Source organism: Aythya marila, assembly GCF_965140915.1.
Source record: "Aythya marila genome assembly, chromosome: 2".
NCBI lineage: Eukaryota > Metazoa > Chordata > Aves > Anseriformes > Anatidae > Aythya > Aythya marila.
Window position 1 is genome coordinate 98,936,166 of NC_139043.1, and position 19,566 is coordinate 98,955,731.

Consider the following 19,566-nt stretch of genomic DNA (forward strand, 5'->3'; position numbering starts at 1 on the left):
GGTCAGGACAATCCTGGACATGAGTACAGACTAAGAGAAGAACTCACTGAGAGCAGTCCTGTACAGAAGGACTTGGAGGTTCTGGTGGATGCAAAACTTGACATGAGCCACCAGTATGTGCTTGCAGCCCAGAAGGCCAGCTGTGTCCTGGGCTGCATCAACAGAAGATTGGCCAGCAGGTTGAGGGAGGTGATTTTCTCCTTGTGCTCTGCCCTTGTGAGACACCACTTGGAGTCCTGCATCTAGGTCTGGGGTCCCCAGCACAAGAATGATGTGGATCTGTTAGAGGGGGCCCAGAGGAGGGCTGCAAAAATGACCAGAGGGCTGGAGTACCTCTTCTATGAAGAAAGACTGAGAGAGCTGGGATTGTTCAGACTGAAGAGAAGGCTGAAGGGAGATCTCACTGAAGCCTTTCAGTACTTAAATAGGTCTTATAAAAAGGATGGAAAACAACTTTTTACTCACGTAGATAATGATAGGACAAACTGGAATGGTTTAAAACTAAAAGAGGGGAGATTGAGATTAGATATTAGGATGGAATTCTTTACTCTGAGGGTGGTGAAGCACTGGCACAGGTTGCCCAGAGAAGTTGTGGGTGCCCCATTCCTGGATGTGCTCAAGGTCAGGCTGGATGGGGCTTTGAGCAACCTGGTCTAGTGGGAGGTGTCCCTGCCCATGGTAGGGGGATTGAAACTAGATGATCTGTGAAGTCCCTTCCAACTCAAGCCAACCTATGATTCTATGATTTGCTTAGGCTTTTTTCAGTATGAAGAAAAAAGACAAGCTATTCTAATCATAGAATCACAGAATCATTAAGGTTGGAAGAGACCTTCAAGGTCATCTGGTCCAACCATGACCCTACTACCAATGCCACCCACAAAACCATGTCCCTAAGCATCAGGTTCAACCTTTCCTTGAACACCCTCAGGAACTGTGACTCCACCACCTCTCTGGGTAACCCATTCCAATGCCTGACTACTCTTTCTGAGAAGACTTGTCTCCTCATTTCCAACCTAAACCTCCTCTGGTGCAACTTGAGACCATTCTCTCCCCTCTAGCTACCTGTGAGAAGAGGCCAACCCCCAGCTCCCCACACCTTCCCTGCAGGTAGCTGTACAGAGCAATAAGGCATCCCTTGAGCCTCCAGATTAAACAACCCCAGTTCCCTCTGCCGCTCCTCACAGGACTTGTGTTCCAGGTGCTTCACCAGCTTCGTAGCCCTTCTCTGGACAAGTTCCAGGGCCTCAATGTCCTTCTTGTGGTGAGGGGCCCAAAACTGAACACAGCACTCAAGGTGTGGCCTCATGTACTGGGTCTGGCTGGAATGTTAACTTTCCCGGCAGCAGCCCATTCAGTGCTGTACTCTGTACTTGTAGCTGGAACAGCAGTGTTATCACACCAGTGATAACAGTGAGCAGCAGTGGCACAGCATTGGGCCTTTCTCTAACCCTCCTAGGGGGTGGGCAAAAAGTGAGGAGAGAAACATCACTAGGGCAGCTGACCTAAACCAATCAAAGGGATATTCCATACCATGTGGTGTCACACTCAGCAATAAAAGGTGGAAACAGGAAGAAGAGGGGAGGGGTGGGCTCTCGTTGAGAAGACGTCGGTCCTCCTCTCGAACACCGGCTGCGTGCGTTGAGGCCTTGCTTCAAGGACGTGGTCAATCATCGCTCATTTGTGGGAAGTAGAGAGTAATTTCTTTCCTCTGCACTTCCATACAGTTTTCATTTATTTTGTTTGTTTGTTTTCCTCCCTTTTTCCCCTTTCCCTTTTATTTTCCCCTTAGTTAAATTGTTTAGTTCATGGTAGTCTTTATTTAATTATTATAATTATTTCCCTTTAATTAAATTATCCTTATCTCAACCCGTGAGTTGTTCTTTGCTTTACTTCTCCCCCTCCTTATCTAAAGGAGGGGGAGTGAGAGAGCGGTTGTGGGGTTTAGCTGCCCAGCACGGTAAAACCACCACACCTCACTAGAGCTGAGTACAGGGGGATGATCGCATCCTGCTGGCTACACTATTCCTGATACAAGACAAGATGCCGTTGGCCTTCTTGGCCACGTGGTCACACTGCCTGTTCATGTTCTGGAGAGCATTAATCAGCACCCTGAAATCAGTTGAAAGGTTCTTCATTCTTATATCCTTCTTAGTAGCCCTTGACTGTAAATTTACAATTTGAATCCAATTTTCCTGAACATTGACCAACCCCATTTTACATATTTCAGATCTGATATCATCCAGTGCCATCATTGCTATTTTCTTTATGAAGAGCAAAGAGCTTCTGAAGTGAGCTTCTCTTACTCAGAAAAAACTCTCAAAGCCTAAAATATAAATAGCATAATTTTATTTTTCCTTTTCTTATGTACATTTTCTTCATTTCAAATGTTAATAATCAATAATTATTTTTTCCAATCTCAGCATAAGCAGTCATTCATTGCCCTTTTCTTATTATGATCAATTACCTTCTGAAATGGCATTGCCTGGAAAATCTATTCATGATTAAAGCAAGTATCTGGATCACATCTTCACTGCAGCATACTAGTATTTGTTGAACATATGGAGAACATCCCTTGAAATCAGTGAGAGAAGAGAAGAGAAGAGAAGAGAAGAGAAGAGAAGAGAAGAGAAGAGAAGAGAGAAGAGAAGAGAAGAGAAGAGAAGAGAAGAGAAGAGAAGAGAAGAGAAGAGAAGAGAAGAGAAGAGAAGAGAAGAGAAGAGAAGAGAAGAGAAGAGAAGAGAAGAGAAGAGAAGAGAAGAGAAGAGAAGAGAAGAAAAAAGAAAGCTTGTGTGTCAGCTACCAGAGAGCAGAGAAAGAGAGCATTTCTTCATCATGCACTCCTAGCATAACCTAAGAGACAACTGCTGGGATTAGGTCACCATTTGCAAACATGAAAGAAGATTAGGAACCTAAAGTGGGAGTCAAACTTTCTGTTTTAACATCCTGTCTCCAGCAGCGGCCAAATGCAGGTGCTCAGGGAGGGCCTTAAGAACAGTTAAAGTCTGCTGGATGATCCCAGCCTCCAACTCCAGCAGCTTGGGTAATTCCTACTCAAAAAAAAAAAAGGTGATTCTTATGTAATTAATAATATTTAGTATTTTCCATTCAAAACATGACCAACCTCCACTTAAATCTAAGCAAATTTTAACTGTAGACACACTGTCTTCATAAAGACTTTCATGGCTTATTTACCAATTATAGAAATAAATGTTTATTTTTCTATGGTAGTATGTAAATTCCATGACAAACTAAGAGATTACAGTTGCTGAAGAAGGCCTAGAAGGAGTATTAGTGGGAGAAGAAATGCTGTTAGATTTAACTATGAAATAGAACTCTCAAAAATACAAGTTTTTCAATTATATGGATATAATGTATGAGAGAAACATATTGCAGAGTAAATAGAGCAAGTTCACATTATCTCTGTGAAACAGAACCTGTATATACTCACGTGTCCGACTTGATGGCTGAACATTTCTGGTGCTTAATATATTCATGCTATTTCCTATGTGACACTTACAGTTTTTACATGGACAATAAATTCAAATGTAAATAAAAATATGATGTATACATTAAGATTAACTTGAGATGCATTATTTCTATGTATTCTTTTGTGAAATGCAAAGAAAACACGAAGAAACATAAAGAAAATGGATACATTTAAATGTAAATGTATAAGTGATAATATTCAGATATTTAAAATAAAATAACTTTTCCTCTTTAAATATATTTATATATGTATATTTTAAATGAATGAAAGGTGTATTCTTCATGCCACCCTGATAGAATTAGGGAAATTGACTGAGAAACAGAGTTGTTTGCCTGCTGCTGTATAAAACAAACAAACAACAACAACCACAAGAGACAAGCAAGGAAAAAAAACATTGACTTCCATTTCAGACTCAGTCTTCACAGGACCAGATGTGAACCTCTTTCCTTAGCCATGTACATTCTAAATTACTTTTTCCCAAAGCTAAGCTGTGGATCAGATTAATTCAAGTACACCTTTTGCTTTAGAAGATAGCAATTTAGATAATGGGGAAGGAAGAATGAACTGCCAAAATTTCTGTGTTGGTATACACTGACACTTTTTCTTGGTCCTTAGTGGAAATATGAAATGCACAGAAATAATGCGTGTTGTTTCTATATATGTCTTGTATGTACTTCTTCAGCTTATTTATTTTAGTTTATTTATGTGTCTTTTTGAAGGCTTTAAGTCCTTTGTCCCTTTTCTTTAATGTTAGCCTTGCTGACGAAGGTCTGTTTGATAGTCTCTTGCATCTTCACTCACTGTCTTGGTGAAGTCTCCAACAACATACGAAGAACTTTGTTTGGTCCCAGATCTTAAGCTCATTTTCTTCTCTCTCTTTAACCTGAAATGAAATTGTTAAAAAATAAAAATAAAATAAATTGTGACTAAGTGGAAAAGCCAGTTTAAATTTAAAACAACTGCAGATCAAATTTCTTCTAAGAAAAAGTTTCAGTAGAAGACCAGTAGAATTTAGATGATACAGAATCTTTCTGTCTATTGTTAACTTTATCCTATACACTGGGTACTTTTTCAACAGATTCTTTAATAAAGAAGAAAAAGCACAGGTTTCAGAGCAATTACTTAGAATTGTCTTTCACTGTGAAGCAGGCTGCACTTGCTTGCTTTGCTTCTGATGACTAGGAGTCATTATTTATTGATTGACAGTTCTGAACTGCAGTGCCATTGTTATTAAAGATACGTTTAAAACAGTCACATCTAATTCCTGAGTCTTTTTTTTTTTTTTCTTTTTATTGGAAGAATCAAATGTGCAGAACAGTGAAAAACACAAAGTCCATCATAAAAGCCTTCTATTAAACAAATAGCAGTAGGGAGAGATTATTTACAAAAACATAGTCATTATAAAGAACACTGTTAAAAGATAGCCATGCTGAAATATATATTAGTTTTTGCAAATCTTGTTTTGATAAATCCCATTCTCAATAACAATGTGCATCAGAACAGGAACATCCACTCAGGCTATGCACCAGAAACAAGCTGCTATGCTCTTCAGCATTTAGAGCACAGTGAACCGATACTCAACAGCTGTGCATAGAACATAGATTTATGTGCTCAAGCAGTGCACAAAGTAGATACACTACAAACTGATCCAAGATGACTACTTTAGAATAGGTAAATCCTAGCAGACCTAAACTGTTTATTACTTGTGTTTATTACTAGTTTTTATCTTATCTATAATTAATTGAAAATTTCCTTTGTTTTAAACTTACAGGCATATACTTCAAATTCTGTCCATATGATGTCTGTAATTGCATTGAAATCCTATCACAAACCGCAATGCAATTTCAATTTTTTTTTTCTTCTTTATGTAACTTGAACATGTTTTCAGAAAGGGAAATTGGCAAACCCAGGTGATTAGTTTTGAATCTGGGAACCTAAGAGTTTTGGGAACAATGACTAAATATGCCAAGGAACCTGGAAGTTTTCAGCAAACTGTAGAATATTGCAGATATCAATTACTTCTTTGTAGCTGTAACCCAATTCCTGGCAGTGTGAATGGGTCAGTCATGCTACTGTGCATACGTATTTAATATGTATGTCTTTTGCTTAGAAAATAAGTTATCTCGTTATTTTCTTGGGGAAAAAAAAAAAAAAAAAAAAAAAGGAAAGGAAAAAAAAAAGTATATAATATCAAAATCACTCTGGGTTAAAAAAGTAAAAAAAACTTAAAGCCAGCATGGCAATGAGATTATTTACAACATCAAAGACCGCATGATGATACTGTCTGCTGAGGAACAGATCTTTCGGGGTCCCTTCCAACCCCTTCAATTCTGTGATTCTGTGATTTCCACTAATCATACAGATACAGACAAATTGCCAAGCCCTACATCAGTGAGAGTCAACAAGCTGTCAAATTCTTCACCCCATTGGATACACAAGACTAGGCTGATCAGAAAATTAACTGTAATTTTTAAATTTCTCCTTTTTTTTTTTTTTTTCCCTTCTAATTAGTGACTAAAATTAAAATTTAATAATTAAAATTTCATGATTTCCAAACTTAACTTTGCCTTATTAAAAATTCTAGGTAACTCCTTTTTAGTAACCCTTGTCATTAAAAATACTTCCGTGACTATATTACTGAAATGTCATTTATTGTTCCATCCTTTTCTATTCATTTTGCTAATCTAAAAATATTAATATATGTTAAAATCCCTAAAAATAGCATCTGAAAGAGTTTTACATTCAATTTAAGGAAACTAATAATATTTAAAATATATTAACCTTAGCTAATGGTTGTGGCTTAAATTGCATCTTGTTCCTCTAGGAATACACATAGTACATTTTCAAAAAAAAAAAAAAAAAAGTAATATTTATTTCTTACTTAAGTTAGAAATAGTCTGGTGCTTCTAGATGTATTGTTAGTCTACTGTCTATAAAGCAGTAAGAGAGTTTCATTGTGACTTCTGTTTCCTAATAAAATTAATACAGTTACAGTAAAGAACGACAATAAACACATGCAATGGTATTTTTAAATTATTTGTACAAAAGAATACATGCTTGCCAGAATTCACTAGCATATAGACTAGCATATCACTAAAATCTTTAAAAGACTAGTCACAGTCTGTAGTGAAACACAATACTCAAGAGCGTATGTTGACAAGCTAATATACAAGAATAGCCTATCATTTCCATACCAGTTTGCAACAATCCTCAAACATCTCCTGCTAAGAACTTCTGACATCAATGCTCTGTATAAGGGAATTGTATACTGATATATAAGCATCAGTATGAGTAAAAAGAGCCTATTATTATTATTATTATTATTAAATTATTAATAATATAAATAATATTATTATAATATTATAATATTATTAATATAAATAACATATTATAAATTAATATTTATAATATAAATTATCAATAATAATAATAATAATAATAATAATAATAATTATTATTATTATTATTATTATTATTATTATTATTATTCTGTAAATATTTTGAATCTTGTCTCTTCTATCCCACTAAGCTGTTTTTAACAACTCTTTATGTTTAAACCAAGCAAGGGAATTGATCTTGCACGTGTTTTGCTATAGACCTGGATAAATCCAACTAACAAAACAACAACAACAACAAAAAAAAAAAAGCACAAACAAACAAATGAGAAGGCAGGCCACATTAAAAAATGGAATAAACATTTGATATAAAAAATTAAGGAAATCTTTCCTGGCATCCTGGAAGTGGTGGGACAAGAAGTTGTTCAGTTGTGTCCCTCAGCCACATGGTTGGTGTAAAGGGCACTAGGGAACCAGGTGAAACAGGAAACAGGAAACAATCTGTTTCCACCTCCAGTGTTTTGGGGCTCCTTCGTGTATGCAAGGAAGCAGTCGACTGCACATGTGCCCACCCTGTTTGTGCAAAGCACTGTCAGCTGCATTAGCAGTTTGTTAGGTCAGTGGAGAGAGAGACAAAAGCTATTTGTACAAGGAAGGACTACAAAACTATGTTCCAGGTTATTGCCCAATAGGAATTATTGGGCAATGGCCTAATAATAAGAGAAATATGCAATTGCTCATGAGGGGAAGCCAAAATAAAATACTTGTCTTTTGAGCTCCAATTAAGCAAAACAAAAAGGACAACAAAAAAAAAAATATATATATATCCTTTTCCTAGCAGAAGAAAAATATGAAGTGCTAGCAAATCAGCTAACAAAATTATGGCATATAAACAGGCAGCATACCATATGTCCACCAATATCTCGTACAACAGGAACATTAAGAAAGCCATTAAGATGGTGTCCCCATTGTGCTCACAATAACATAAGGTACATTTCCTGCTTCACTGTGCATTTCCCTGTTTTTGCTGTTTAGCATCACTAATTTAGTGCCCAATTAATAGAGTTTATGTGTATATTTTTTCTACAGAATATTTTAAAATTCTTCATTGCTGCTTAAAATTAAGTTTAATGCAACTGTATAATAAGTATTAATATAAGGAAGGATTTATTCCAAAACCTAATTAAATGAGGGACCTATATAAAATTATTTTAAGGTAGCTACACAATATACTAAAATTATTACTAATTAAGTGTTCACACAGTTTGCTGTAACAATGCCACAGTGAAGCACTACAAGGTTGTTGTCTGCTTTAATCAATGAACACTGCCCAAGGATAATGTGGATATATCTCAAGAGTATGGACTAGAGGCATAATAGTAACGAACTAGTGATAAAGAAAATAAACTAAATAAAGAAAATAAACTTTATCACTAGCAGTGATAAAGAAAATAAAACAAGAAAAATAAACTGATAAATGTCAACATGTATGTGAAGTGAAAAGAGAAAAAACACGATGTCTGAAAGATCTCCTTCATGGATATTTATATTCAAAATTATGGATATGATTAAGGATTCTAAGAATTTTCATAAATAATATTTAAAACATTTGAGATAAATTGTCTCTCTCTTTGGTATCTACAGATTTTGTATGCCTTGTAGAGGAACATTCCCACCCTATCTAAATCCTACCACATATACTATGTGATTTCAGAAATCCTAAAACAAACAAACAAACAAACAAACAAATACATAAATAAATAAAAATATTCTCTTCCCAAAGGAATACTGTTAATTACCTTTTCTGTTTGTCTTCCTGAAACATTCGTATATTATTTCATGAGTTTGTTATAGAAAATGAAATTAAGGAGAAAATTTAAAAAAAAAAAGTTGTTAAATGTTTGCATCAGAAATGTTTACATCAAAAAATGGATTAGATCAAACAACCAATAGACTAAATATTTAATTTTAAAAGATAAAGCGTGAAGGTTCACTTAGGAATTAATAAAACTCAGTATCCAGATACACTAGGTTCTGGCCTTTACTGTTTCACCTATGACAGTGGCATTGTTCAGTACTACAGAAAAAACATGCAGTGTTTATTTACAAGAGTGGATGGAAAAAGATGGGATCTGTGATATGAAAACAGATGAGGATGAAAGAAAATCATTACAAACTTTAGTAGTATGTATCTTCATTTTTATAAACTGTACTTCAGTTTTACACATTTATTGATGTCTAAAAAAAAAAAAAAAAAAGTAATATTCTAAAAAAAAGTATTCTAAAAAAAAAATTCTAAAAAAGTAATATTCCTGCCCAAATTATAGTAACATTTCAATTTCTGATTTAATTAAAATGTATTTGTTACTTAGTATTATGGGATTATGGGGATGTTACAAATGATGGATATAACATATGGATATTGAGTTAGGTTTCATACCTTTAACAGACAGAAATTGCTTAAACCCTGGGTAAACTCTTCTAATGTGCTGATCCAATCTCAAAAAAATACTACATGGGCTTTCAAGCTACAATAGTTTCTTCATATATTTAGCTTCCTCTGAGAGTCACAAAACCCTAAATGACATACTTTTGTATTTCGCATTCAATTTTGTTTATTTATTTTTTTCTTCCATGGAATGTACATAAGGTACAAATTGGATTTTTATTTATATATTTATTTATTTATTTTTGGCCATGTTTATTTTGCCCTATAAATATATCTCCTTTTAACTTTCAAAATTCTTTTGAGAATGAATTTCATTTCTATGTCTTGTGCATTACAATGGCTACTACAAAAACTTCCTAAACAATTACTTTTAATATTTTATCTATGGTGGAACATAAAAAAAGGTATATTAAGTAGTTCAAGTCATCCAGACAGCCCTTTTAGAAAGGCAGAGGATGCAGCATTATGCAGTGGACATATAACAGAGAAGGACTCCTTCGAACACGTATTCATAAATTCAGGTTTTGTTACCAATGAGGTTTTCCAAAAGGATCATTTAAAATTATAACAAAATAATTTTACTATCTTGGCACATAATAAGAATTAAGATGACCTTACAAAATATCTGGTTTTGCTTAAACTGTTTTTGCTTAATTCTCAGTTAATCTCATATTTCTGCTCAATTGACTTTACATAATAGCTTCTTTCTCCAACTTTATATTTTAGTCTGATCATGCCAGCTTCTGACATGTCTGCAGAAAATAATTGCCTTTCTGAAGAAAATGCTTCAACTATATAATAGAAGAAAAGATCCATCCAATCTCCACCTCAAAAAGAACACAGGAAATAATTTCAGTTTTTAGAGAAATGACAGTAATCGTTTGGCTTTTTTGACTTTGGTTTTTAGAATATTCTGAATCTACCAGAATGAACAAAACTGTACATATTGTCTGCTTTTACAGTGAAAGAATGTAGAAGTAAGAACATTTTTCACAACATTCTTTAAAATGATTTTTTTTTCCTATGTTTTTCATTATTTATGAAATATTTACTGAAATATTTATTGATAAAGAAAACAATCTAAAGCCTATCTAGGAAAAGCAGATGCTGTAAGTAGATATGAGACGTAAGACTAATTTGTGTAATGTGCTCTAATATTTTGTAATGAAATGGCTTCTTATTTCTGGTCACTGGAAGTTTTTCTAGCCTTAAAAGATAGTATCAGTAATACATACACTCAATTTTCTTCTATGAAGTGTGATTGGCATGAAAGTATTTTTTTTTTCCTTAATAGCAGAAAAAAAGATAAGAAAGTACACTTGGTACAAGCTCTTTTCTTATTTCTCTTTTATACAGTAATTCACTTTCTCCAGTAGTAGTATTTTCACCTGCATAATCTTACAGCCAATAAAAACCATGATCATTTTCCTTCCCAGTAACTATATGCTTGCCAGCTTCAATTTATTTCCATTTACCCTTTCAAAATTCTTAACTTTTAACAGTTGTTCAACATGCATCTTCATTACTATGCTCTTACTTCTTCCAGGTATGAAAAGTAGTCAACTAAGTAGCAGATATTATTATTATTATTTTTCCCTTATCCATTTTCTATTCTCTGTCAAAATTTATCTCAAAATTTGTTTCTACTGTAGAGTATCTTAGGAATAATGTCAAGTGGTTTTTTATGTACTTTTGTTTTCTCATTGAAAACATTACATTAATGTTTAAACAGAAAATGAAGTTCTTTTCAACATAGGGGAAAAGAAACTTACATTTATCAAATTACACTATTTAATTCCTGAGAAAACATGCTTACAATGCAATATCATTCAATATTATGCCTCCCATAGATGTTACTTTTTGAAATTGATTTCTATTAATTGAATGAAAATTATATGAGAGTTATGGGAAGCACTAGAGAATTCTGCCATACAACATGTTCTGCCATGGACCATTGCCCAAAACAGACTGTTAATCTTTGACAGTATTAAAGTCTTGTATCTCTTGAACTGGTCTCAGTATAAACAGATACCGTGCATCATTGCAGTACTGTGATTACAAGATTTGCAAGAGTGAAAGCATTTATTCTTAAACTTGCAAGGTTGGGAGATAGAATATAAACTTGCACATTACAATTACTTATTCTGCTTACTTTCACTCCTCCGAGCTTCAAATCCTGGCATGATGGAAACTGCTATCTCACTGTTAAAGACTGCATGTAACTAGAAAATTATCTACTGGGAAGTTTGAACCTCAACTTTCAAATATCACAAAGCACAAATCTTTAGCTCCATGCTTTGTCAAATTTTGGCCACTGAAATCATGTGGGAACTGAAGTGAAAAGGAACAAATGTTGATGGTAATCTGTGATACTGAACATTTCATTATCTTAGGACCCACTATGTCTGATAAAATAGTACAAGTGCTTTCAGGACCAGTAAAATTATCTTAAGCATGTGAACAGCAGGGAAAAGAAGTGAAAAAGTGAAAAAGTGAAAAGAAGTGGAAAAGTCCAGATGGGCCTTAAATATCTCCAGAGAAGGAGACTCCACAACTTCCCTGGACAGCCTGTTCCAGTACTCCGTCACCCTCACCATGAAGAAGTTCTTTCGCATGTTGGTGCAGAACTTCCTATGCTCTATCTTGTGACCATTACTCCTTGTCCTGTCCCCGCAAACCACTAAAACGAGGTTGGCCAAATCTCTCTGTCTGCTACACCTCAGGTATTTATACCTGAGCTGGGAGGGGACAGACCCAGGACAGGTGACCCAAACTAGCCAAAGGGGTATTCCATAGCATCTGACGTCATGCTAAACAATATATAGGGGTGGCTAGCCGGGGGGAGGGGGCCGGACTGCTCGGGGTTAGGCTGGGCATCGGTCAGCGGGTGGTGAGCAATTGCATTGTGCATCACTTGTTTGTACATATTATTATTACTTTCCTATTGTCACCATTGTATTATTATTATTATTATTATTGTTATTATTATTTTGTTATTATTATTTTCCTGTCTTATTAAACTGTCTTTATCTCAGCTCACAGGCTTCACTTTCCATTTCTCTCCCCCGTCCCAGAGAGGGAGGGGGGAAGGTGAGCTAACGGCTGCATGGTATTTAGCTGCCGGCCGGGTTAAACCACGACAGTCTTTTTGGCGCCCAACATGGGGCTCGAAAGGTTGAGATAATGGCAGATCTGACCAGAGTGTGTTAAACTAAAATTGGTGTAAGTATTAGACCTGCTTAATAGTCACTTGTCATAATGCTGATTGCTTTAATCTCAACTCTGCTGCGCCTGTTTTCCAAATTGAGTATTATAGTACATTATTTTCCGTATTTGCTCTCTGTCATGTTGTTTATCCTCTCTGGGCCCTGGTTTCAGATCATTATGGTACTGAGTGTTGTAGCAATGGCTTATGAGATGATGAGATATCTGGTCATGACTCTAACTTGGTATTTGTACTCAGTAACATCGTCGACTCTGTATTTTGGAAACTGTATCTTGGAAACTATTAGCAATTATACCTATTGTTTTTTTTCCATTAGGGAGTCAATCTGTGGAGGGGAAAGGGGAAGATATTTTTTCTTACTTGATTACTTTCCCTTCCTCCTTCACCGCCCTCTTATCCTCCAAGCTTGTTACAATAGCTCTCCAAGATATTGAATATCCTTGGGATACTCAGACCAGCATAGTCCTGTCGTTCTGCCTCCTGAATGCACTTCAGATTCTGCTTAAAGTTAAACAACTACTTAGGAAGCTCATCCGGAGATTTGCCCGGAGGCAGTATAGTTGTGGGTGGCAGGGAGTATGGGAGGATATGGGCAGGCATCTAGAGCAGTTGGCACCCCCAGTGTTTTGGAAATTCACCCCTGAACAACTGCAAAATCCTCAAAAACTGGCAGAATGCTTGAAAAAAAAGGTGTCATGATTCTGGCAGTTCCAAAGTAACACAAATCATTGTAACATGCTGGGGCCTGGCTCATGCCTATCGAGCTGCCACTGATACTGCTATCAACTTAGTGACAGACCCTGCGGCCACTCCAAGCCCTGTGACAGATCCAACGGCCACTGTGACCCCTACGGTGGACTCTGCAGCCGCTCCAGTCCCAGCTCCTGCAGCCACTCCAGTTCCAGCTCCTGCAGCCGCTCCAGTCGCAGCTCCTGCAGCCGCTCCAGTCCCAGCTCGTGCAGCTGCTCCAGTTCCAGCTCCTGCCGCTACTCCAGTCCCAGCTCCTGCAACTGCTCCAGCTCCAGTTCCTGCAGCTGCTCCAGCTCCTGCAGCCGCTCCAGCTCCTGTGGCTGGGTCAGAGAAAAGAGCTGTAGCAGTGCAAGTTGACCCTGCAGAGGGTATTCCAACCCCTGTGGCAGACCCTGTAATGGGGTCAGAGAAACGAGCTGTAGCAGTGCAAGTTGACCCTGCAGAGGGTATTCCGACCTCTGTGGCAGACCCTGTAACAAGGTGAGAGAAACGAGCAGTAGCAGTGCAAGCTGCCCCTGTAGAGAAGGTGAAAAAATGGTATAGAGATTCAGGTCGTTTAGAACGCAGAGAGTCTTCTGCCAAATCTAGGTATAGAGACGACGGAGACGATGACGACGCTGGGCCATCAAGGATTCAGGAGGAGGAAGATGAGGATGCCGAAAAATCAACAGTAACTACCCAAAGCCTAAACGAGCGTGAGTTACGAGATGTGCGAAAAGATTTTGGTCGCTGTATAGGTGAGCAGCCTGCTGTATAGGTGAGCAACCTGGCTGCTCCGATGCTGGGACACTGGAGACAATTGTGTGGAATTAGACGGCAGGGAAGCCAAGTGACTGGGATCCCTTGCTAGAGACGCAGGCATTGACAAAGCAATTGCAGATGGAGCACAATCTCACAGCCTCTGGAGGCGTCTTCTCTCAGCTGTGAGGGAAAGGTATCCCTTCAAGGAAGAACTTTTATGTCTACCAGGCAAGTGGACCACTATGGAGAAGGGAATCCAGTACCTGAGGGAATTAGCCGTACGGGAAGTGATTTATGAGGATCCAGACCTCAGACAAACATCCAAAGATCCAGATGAAGTCAGGTGTACACGACCCATGTGGCGGAAGTTTGTACGGAGTGCACCATCATCATATGCCAGCTCATTGGCAATAATGGCCTGGAAAGAGGATGAGGAACGAACAGTGGATGAAGTGGCTAAACAACTCTGGCAGTACGAAGAAAGTCTCTCCTCTTCCTTACAGGCCTGCGTCTCAGCTGTGGAGAAACTATCTGAAAAGGTTCACCAACTTGAAGAGAATCTATCTTCCTCCCCACCTGAACCAACCAGTGTCCACCGACCAAAAGAGAACACTTGGGAGAAACTTTCTGAAAAGGTTCACCAACTTGAAGAGAGATTATTCTCCTCCGCACCTGTACAAAGCAGTGTCTCAGCTATCAGGGGTAGGCGTTCATCCACACAAGGAAGACGATATGGTGGGTATTCACCCCGTGCCACCCTGTGGTTTTACTTACGAGACCATGGAGAGGACATGAGAAAATGGGATGGAAAATCTACCGCGACCCTAGAGGCACGGGTACGTGAGTTGCAAAAGAAAACAATCAAGAAAAAGGGATTCTCTGAAAAGTTTGCTGCTCCAACTTCCAGCAGACAGTCCTTCAAACACAGAAACGAAGAAGATTCTGACCAGGATTAGGGGGGCCATGCCTCCAGCCAGGGGGAGGAAAGGGACAATCGAGTTTATTGGACTGTGTGGATTTGATGGCCTGGCATGTCAGACACACAGAAGTATAAGGCTTTAGTAGACACCGGTGCACAATGTACTATAATGCCATCGAACTATAAAGGACCAGAGCCCATCTGTATTTGTGGAGTGACAGGGGGATCTCAGCAGTTGACTGTATTGGAGGCTGAAGTGAGTCTGACTGGGAATGAGTGGGAAAAGCACCGCATTGTGACTGGCCCGGATGCTCCGTGTATCCTTGGCATAGACTATCTTAGAAGAGGATATTGCAAGGACCCAAAAGGGTTCCGGTGGGCTTTTGGTATAGCTGCCTTAGAGACAGAGGGCATTAAACAATTATCTACCTTGCCTGGTCTCTCAGAGGACCCCTCTGTTGTGGGGTTGCTGAGGGTCGAAGAACAGCAAGTGCCAATCGCTACCACAACTGTGCACCGGCGGCAATATCGCACTAACCGAGACTCCCTGATTCCCATCCATAAGCTAATTCGTCAATTGGAGAGCCAAGGAGTAATCAGCAAGACTCATTCACCTTTCAATAGTCCCATATGGCTAGTGCGAAAGTCTAATGGCGAGTGGAGACTAACAGTGGACTATCGTGGCCTGAACGAAGTGACGCCACCACTGAGTGCTGCAGTGCCGGACATGCTGGAACTTCAGTATGAACTTGAATCGAAGGCAGCCAAGTGGTACGCCACAATTGATATCGCTAATGCATTTTTCTCCATCCCTCTAGCAGCAGAGTGCAGGCCACAATTTGCCTTCACTTGGAAGGGAGTCCAATATACTTGGAATTGGCTGCCCCAGGGGTGGAAACACAGCCCTACCATTTGCCATGGGCTGATCCAGTCTGCACTAGAGCAGGGGGAAGCGCCTGAACACCTGCAGTACATCGATGACATTATTGTGTGGGGTGACACAGCAGAGGAAGTTTTTGAGAAAGGGAAGAAAATAGTCCAAATCCTTCTGAAAGCCGGTTTTGCCATAAAACAAAATAAAGTCAAAGGACCTGCACGAGAGATCCAGTTTTTAGGAATAAAATGGCAAGATGGACGTCGTCAAATCCCAATGGATGTGATCAACAAAATAACAGCTATGTCTCCACCAACTAACAAAAAAGAAACACAGACTTTCCTAGGTGTTGTGGGGTTTTGGAGAATGCACATCCCAAATTACAGTCTGATTGTAAACCCGCTCTACCAAGTAACCCGTAAGAAGAATGAGTTTGAATGGGGCCCTGAACAACGACAAGCCTTTGAACAAATCAAGCAGGAAATAGTCCATGCAGTAGCCCTTGGGCCAGTTCGAACAGGACCAGATGTAAAGAATGTGCTCTACACTGCAGCCAGGGAGAACGGCCCCACCTGGAGCTTCTGGCAGAAAGAACCTGGGGAAACTCGAGGTCGGCCCGTGGGGTTTTGGAGTCGGGGATACAGAGGATCTGAGGCCTGGTGGTCGGTACTGAAGCGCAGCTCCTCCTAGCACCCCGATTGCCGGTACTAGGCTGGATGTTCAAGGGAAGGGTCTCTTCTACGCATCATGCAACTGATGCTACATGGAGCAAGTGGGTTGCACTGATTACTCAGTGGGCTCGAATAGGAAACCCCAGTCGCACAGGAATATTGGAAGTGATTATGGACTGGCCAGAAGGCAAATACTTTGGGATATCATCAGAGGAGGAGGTGGGTCATGCTGAAGAAGCCCCACTGTACAACCAGTTACCAGAGAATGAAAAGAAATATGCCCTGTTCACTGATGGGTCCTGTCGTATTGTGGGGAAGCATCGGAGATGGAAGGCTGCTGTATGGAGTCCTACGCGACGAGTTGCAGAAGCTGCTGAGGGAGAAGGTGAATCGAGACAGTTTGCAGAAGTGAAAGCCATTCAGCTGGCTTTAGACATTGCTGAACGAGAAAAATGGCCAGTTCTCTATCTCTACACCGATTCATGGATGGTAGCAAATGCCCTGTGGGGATGGTTACAGCAATGGAAGCAAAACAACTGGCAGCATAGGGGCAAACCCATCTGGGCTGCTGCACTGTGGCAAGATATTGCTGCTCGGGTACAGAACCTGGCTGTGAAAGTACGTCACGTAGATGCTCATGTGCCCAAGAATTGGGCTACTGAAGAACATCAAAACAACCAGCAGGTGGATCAGGCTGCTAAGATTGAAGTAGCTCAGGTGGACCTGGATTGGCAGCATAAAGGTGAATTATTTATAGCCCGATGGGCCCATGACACCTCAGGCCATCAAGGTAGAGATGCAACATACAGATGGGCTCGTGATCGAGGGGTGGACCTGACCATGGACGCTATAGCACAGGTTATTCATGACTGTGAAACATGTGCTGCAATCAAGCAAGCCAAATGGTCAAAGCCTCTTTGGTATGGAGGACGATGGCTGAAATATAAATATGGAGAGGCCTGGCAGATTGATTACATCACACTCCCTCAAACTCGCAATGGCAAGCGCCACGTACTTACAATGGTGGAAGCAACCACCGGATGGCTGGAAACATATCCTGTGCCTCATGCCACCGCCCGGAACACTATCCTGGGCCTTGAAAAGCAAGTCCTATGGCAACATGGTACCCCAGAAAGAATAGAGTCAGACAATGGAACTCATTTCCGAAACAACCTTATAGACACTTGGGCCAAAGAACATGGTACTGAGTGGGTGTATCACATCCCCTATCATGCACCAGCCTCCGGGAAAGTTGAACGATACAATGGACTGTTAAAGACTACATTGAAAGCAATGGGCGCTGGGACATTCAAAAATTGGGATACGCATTTGGCAAAGGCCACCTGGTTAGTCAATACTAGGGGATCTGCCAACCGAGCTGGACCTGCCCAATCAAACCTGTTACATACTGTAGATGGGGATAAAGTTCCTGTAGTGCATGTAAGAAATATGCTGGGTAAAACAGTCTGGGCTACTCCTGCCTCAGGAAAAGGCAAACCTATTCGTGGAATTGTTTTCGCTCAGGGACCTGGATACACTTGGTGGGTGATGCAAAAGAATGGAGAGGTCTGGTGTGTACCTCAAGGAGATTTAATACTGGGTGAGAATAGCCCATGAACTGAATTGTACTATTTTAATTACTATATAATACTGTATGTTATCACTACTATGACTACTATAGGTGACTAATTAGAATGTATGGAAAAGAGTGTAACCTGAGCATGACATAAATGGTATGGAATAAGGGGTGGATAGAGACTGTCGTGGTTTAACCCGGCCGGCAGCTAAATACCATGCAGCCGTTAGCTCACCTTCCCCCCTCCCTCTCTGGGACGGGGGAGAGAAATGGAAAGTGAAGCCTGTGAGCTGAGATAAAGACAGTTTAATAAGACAGGAAAATAATAATAACAAAATAATAATAACAATAATAATAATAATAATAATACAATGGTGACAATAGGAAAGTAATAATAATATGTACAAACAAGTGATGCACAATGCAATTGCTCACCACCCGCTGACCGATGCCCAGCCTAACCCCGAGCAGTCCGGCCCCCTCCCCCCGGCTAGCCACCCCTATATATTGTTTAGCATGACGTCAGATGCTATGGAATACCCCTTTGGCTAGTTTGGGTCACCTGTCCTGGGTCTGTCCCCTCCCAGCTCTTACTGCACCCCCAGCCTGCCTGTTGGCAGGACAGAGCAAAAGGCTGAGATGTCCTTGGCTTGGTATAAGCACTGCTCTGCAACAATTAAAACATCGGGGTGTTATCAGCACTCTTCTCATCCTAAGCCAAAACACAGCATTCCACCAGCTACTAGGAAGAAAATTAATTCTGTTCTAACTGAAACCAGGACAGAAGCCATGTAAATGCTTCATTCCAAACCTTCTTAATTATTTCTAAACATATCTAAAACCTAGACGAAAGTCTTTCTTCTGGACTTGGGTATAAAATATAATTGAAATATTTGCTGAGAAGTGATAAGTACAGTACATCTAAAAGATTTAATTAAAGCTCTCAGGAATAAAGAAAAGAACGACTGACACAAAAACTGTCATGATAAATTATCTGTTGAGGAATCTTCAAGAAATGGAAAATACACAGCTGAGTACAGAAAATGTTTTAAAACACTTACTGGAGATAATTAGCTAAACTTGCTCTGATACATTTAGAAAAGTTGAAATTAGAAATTATTTGTAAAAAGACATTAATTTATTTTATAAACAATAAACAATTAGTGTGTAACTTTAAAAAAATATTTGTAAAATTATGCTTTAAGATTATATTTGTTATTAGCATAAAAGCACCTGTCTGCTTAAGTAGCTAGCTTATAATTTTTTCTACAAATGGTATTTGTCTTTAGTGACAAAACAATTTCAGGAAAGATCAATGACTCATTTTAAGAACAATTATGATTATACCCTGCCTTTTTTTTAATCTTATGTTTAACAAAATCACACATTAGTTGAGGTTAGTTTTCAGAATAATGCTTTGGTTATCTATACTTTATATAATATACTATATTATATTACTATATAACTATAATTATATATACTTTATATAATCATCAAGTGAATTCAAACCCATGGGGTAAAAATACTTGCTCCACTTG

The 19,566-nt window shown here is 38.9% G+C and overlaps 1 protein-coding gene across 6 annotated transcripts in view; it reads right to left on the reverse strand.

The window, feature by feature from the left end:
• Positions 1-2,356: 2,356 nt before the first annotated feature.
• The window catches only part of CCDC102B (coiled-coil domain containing 102B), a 175,017-nt gene continuing 157,807 nt past the window's right edge, over positions 2,357-19,566 (reverse strand). For 5 of the 6 annotated variants that reach the window (XM_082754658.1, XM_082754654.1, XM_082754656.1 and 2 more), the window contains one exon: positions 2,357-4,370. In XM_082754658.1, coding sequence (XP_082610784.1) covers positions 4,281-4,370 — 90 coding nt within the window. In that variant the 3' untranslated portion in view covers positions 2,357-4,280. The remainder of the gene's footprint in view (positions 4,371-19,566) is intronic. The other variant, XM_082754659.1, reaches the window with a different exon arrangement.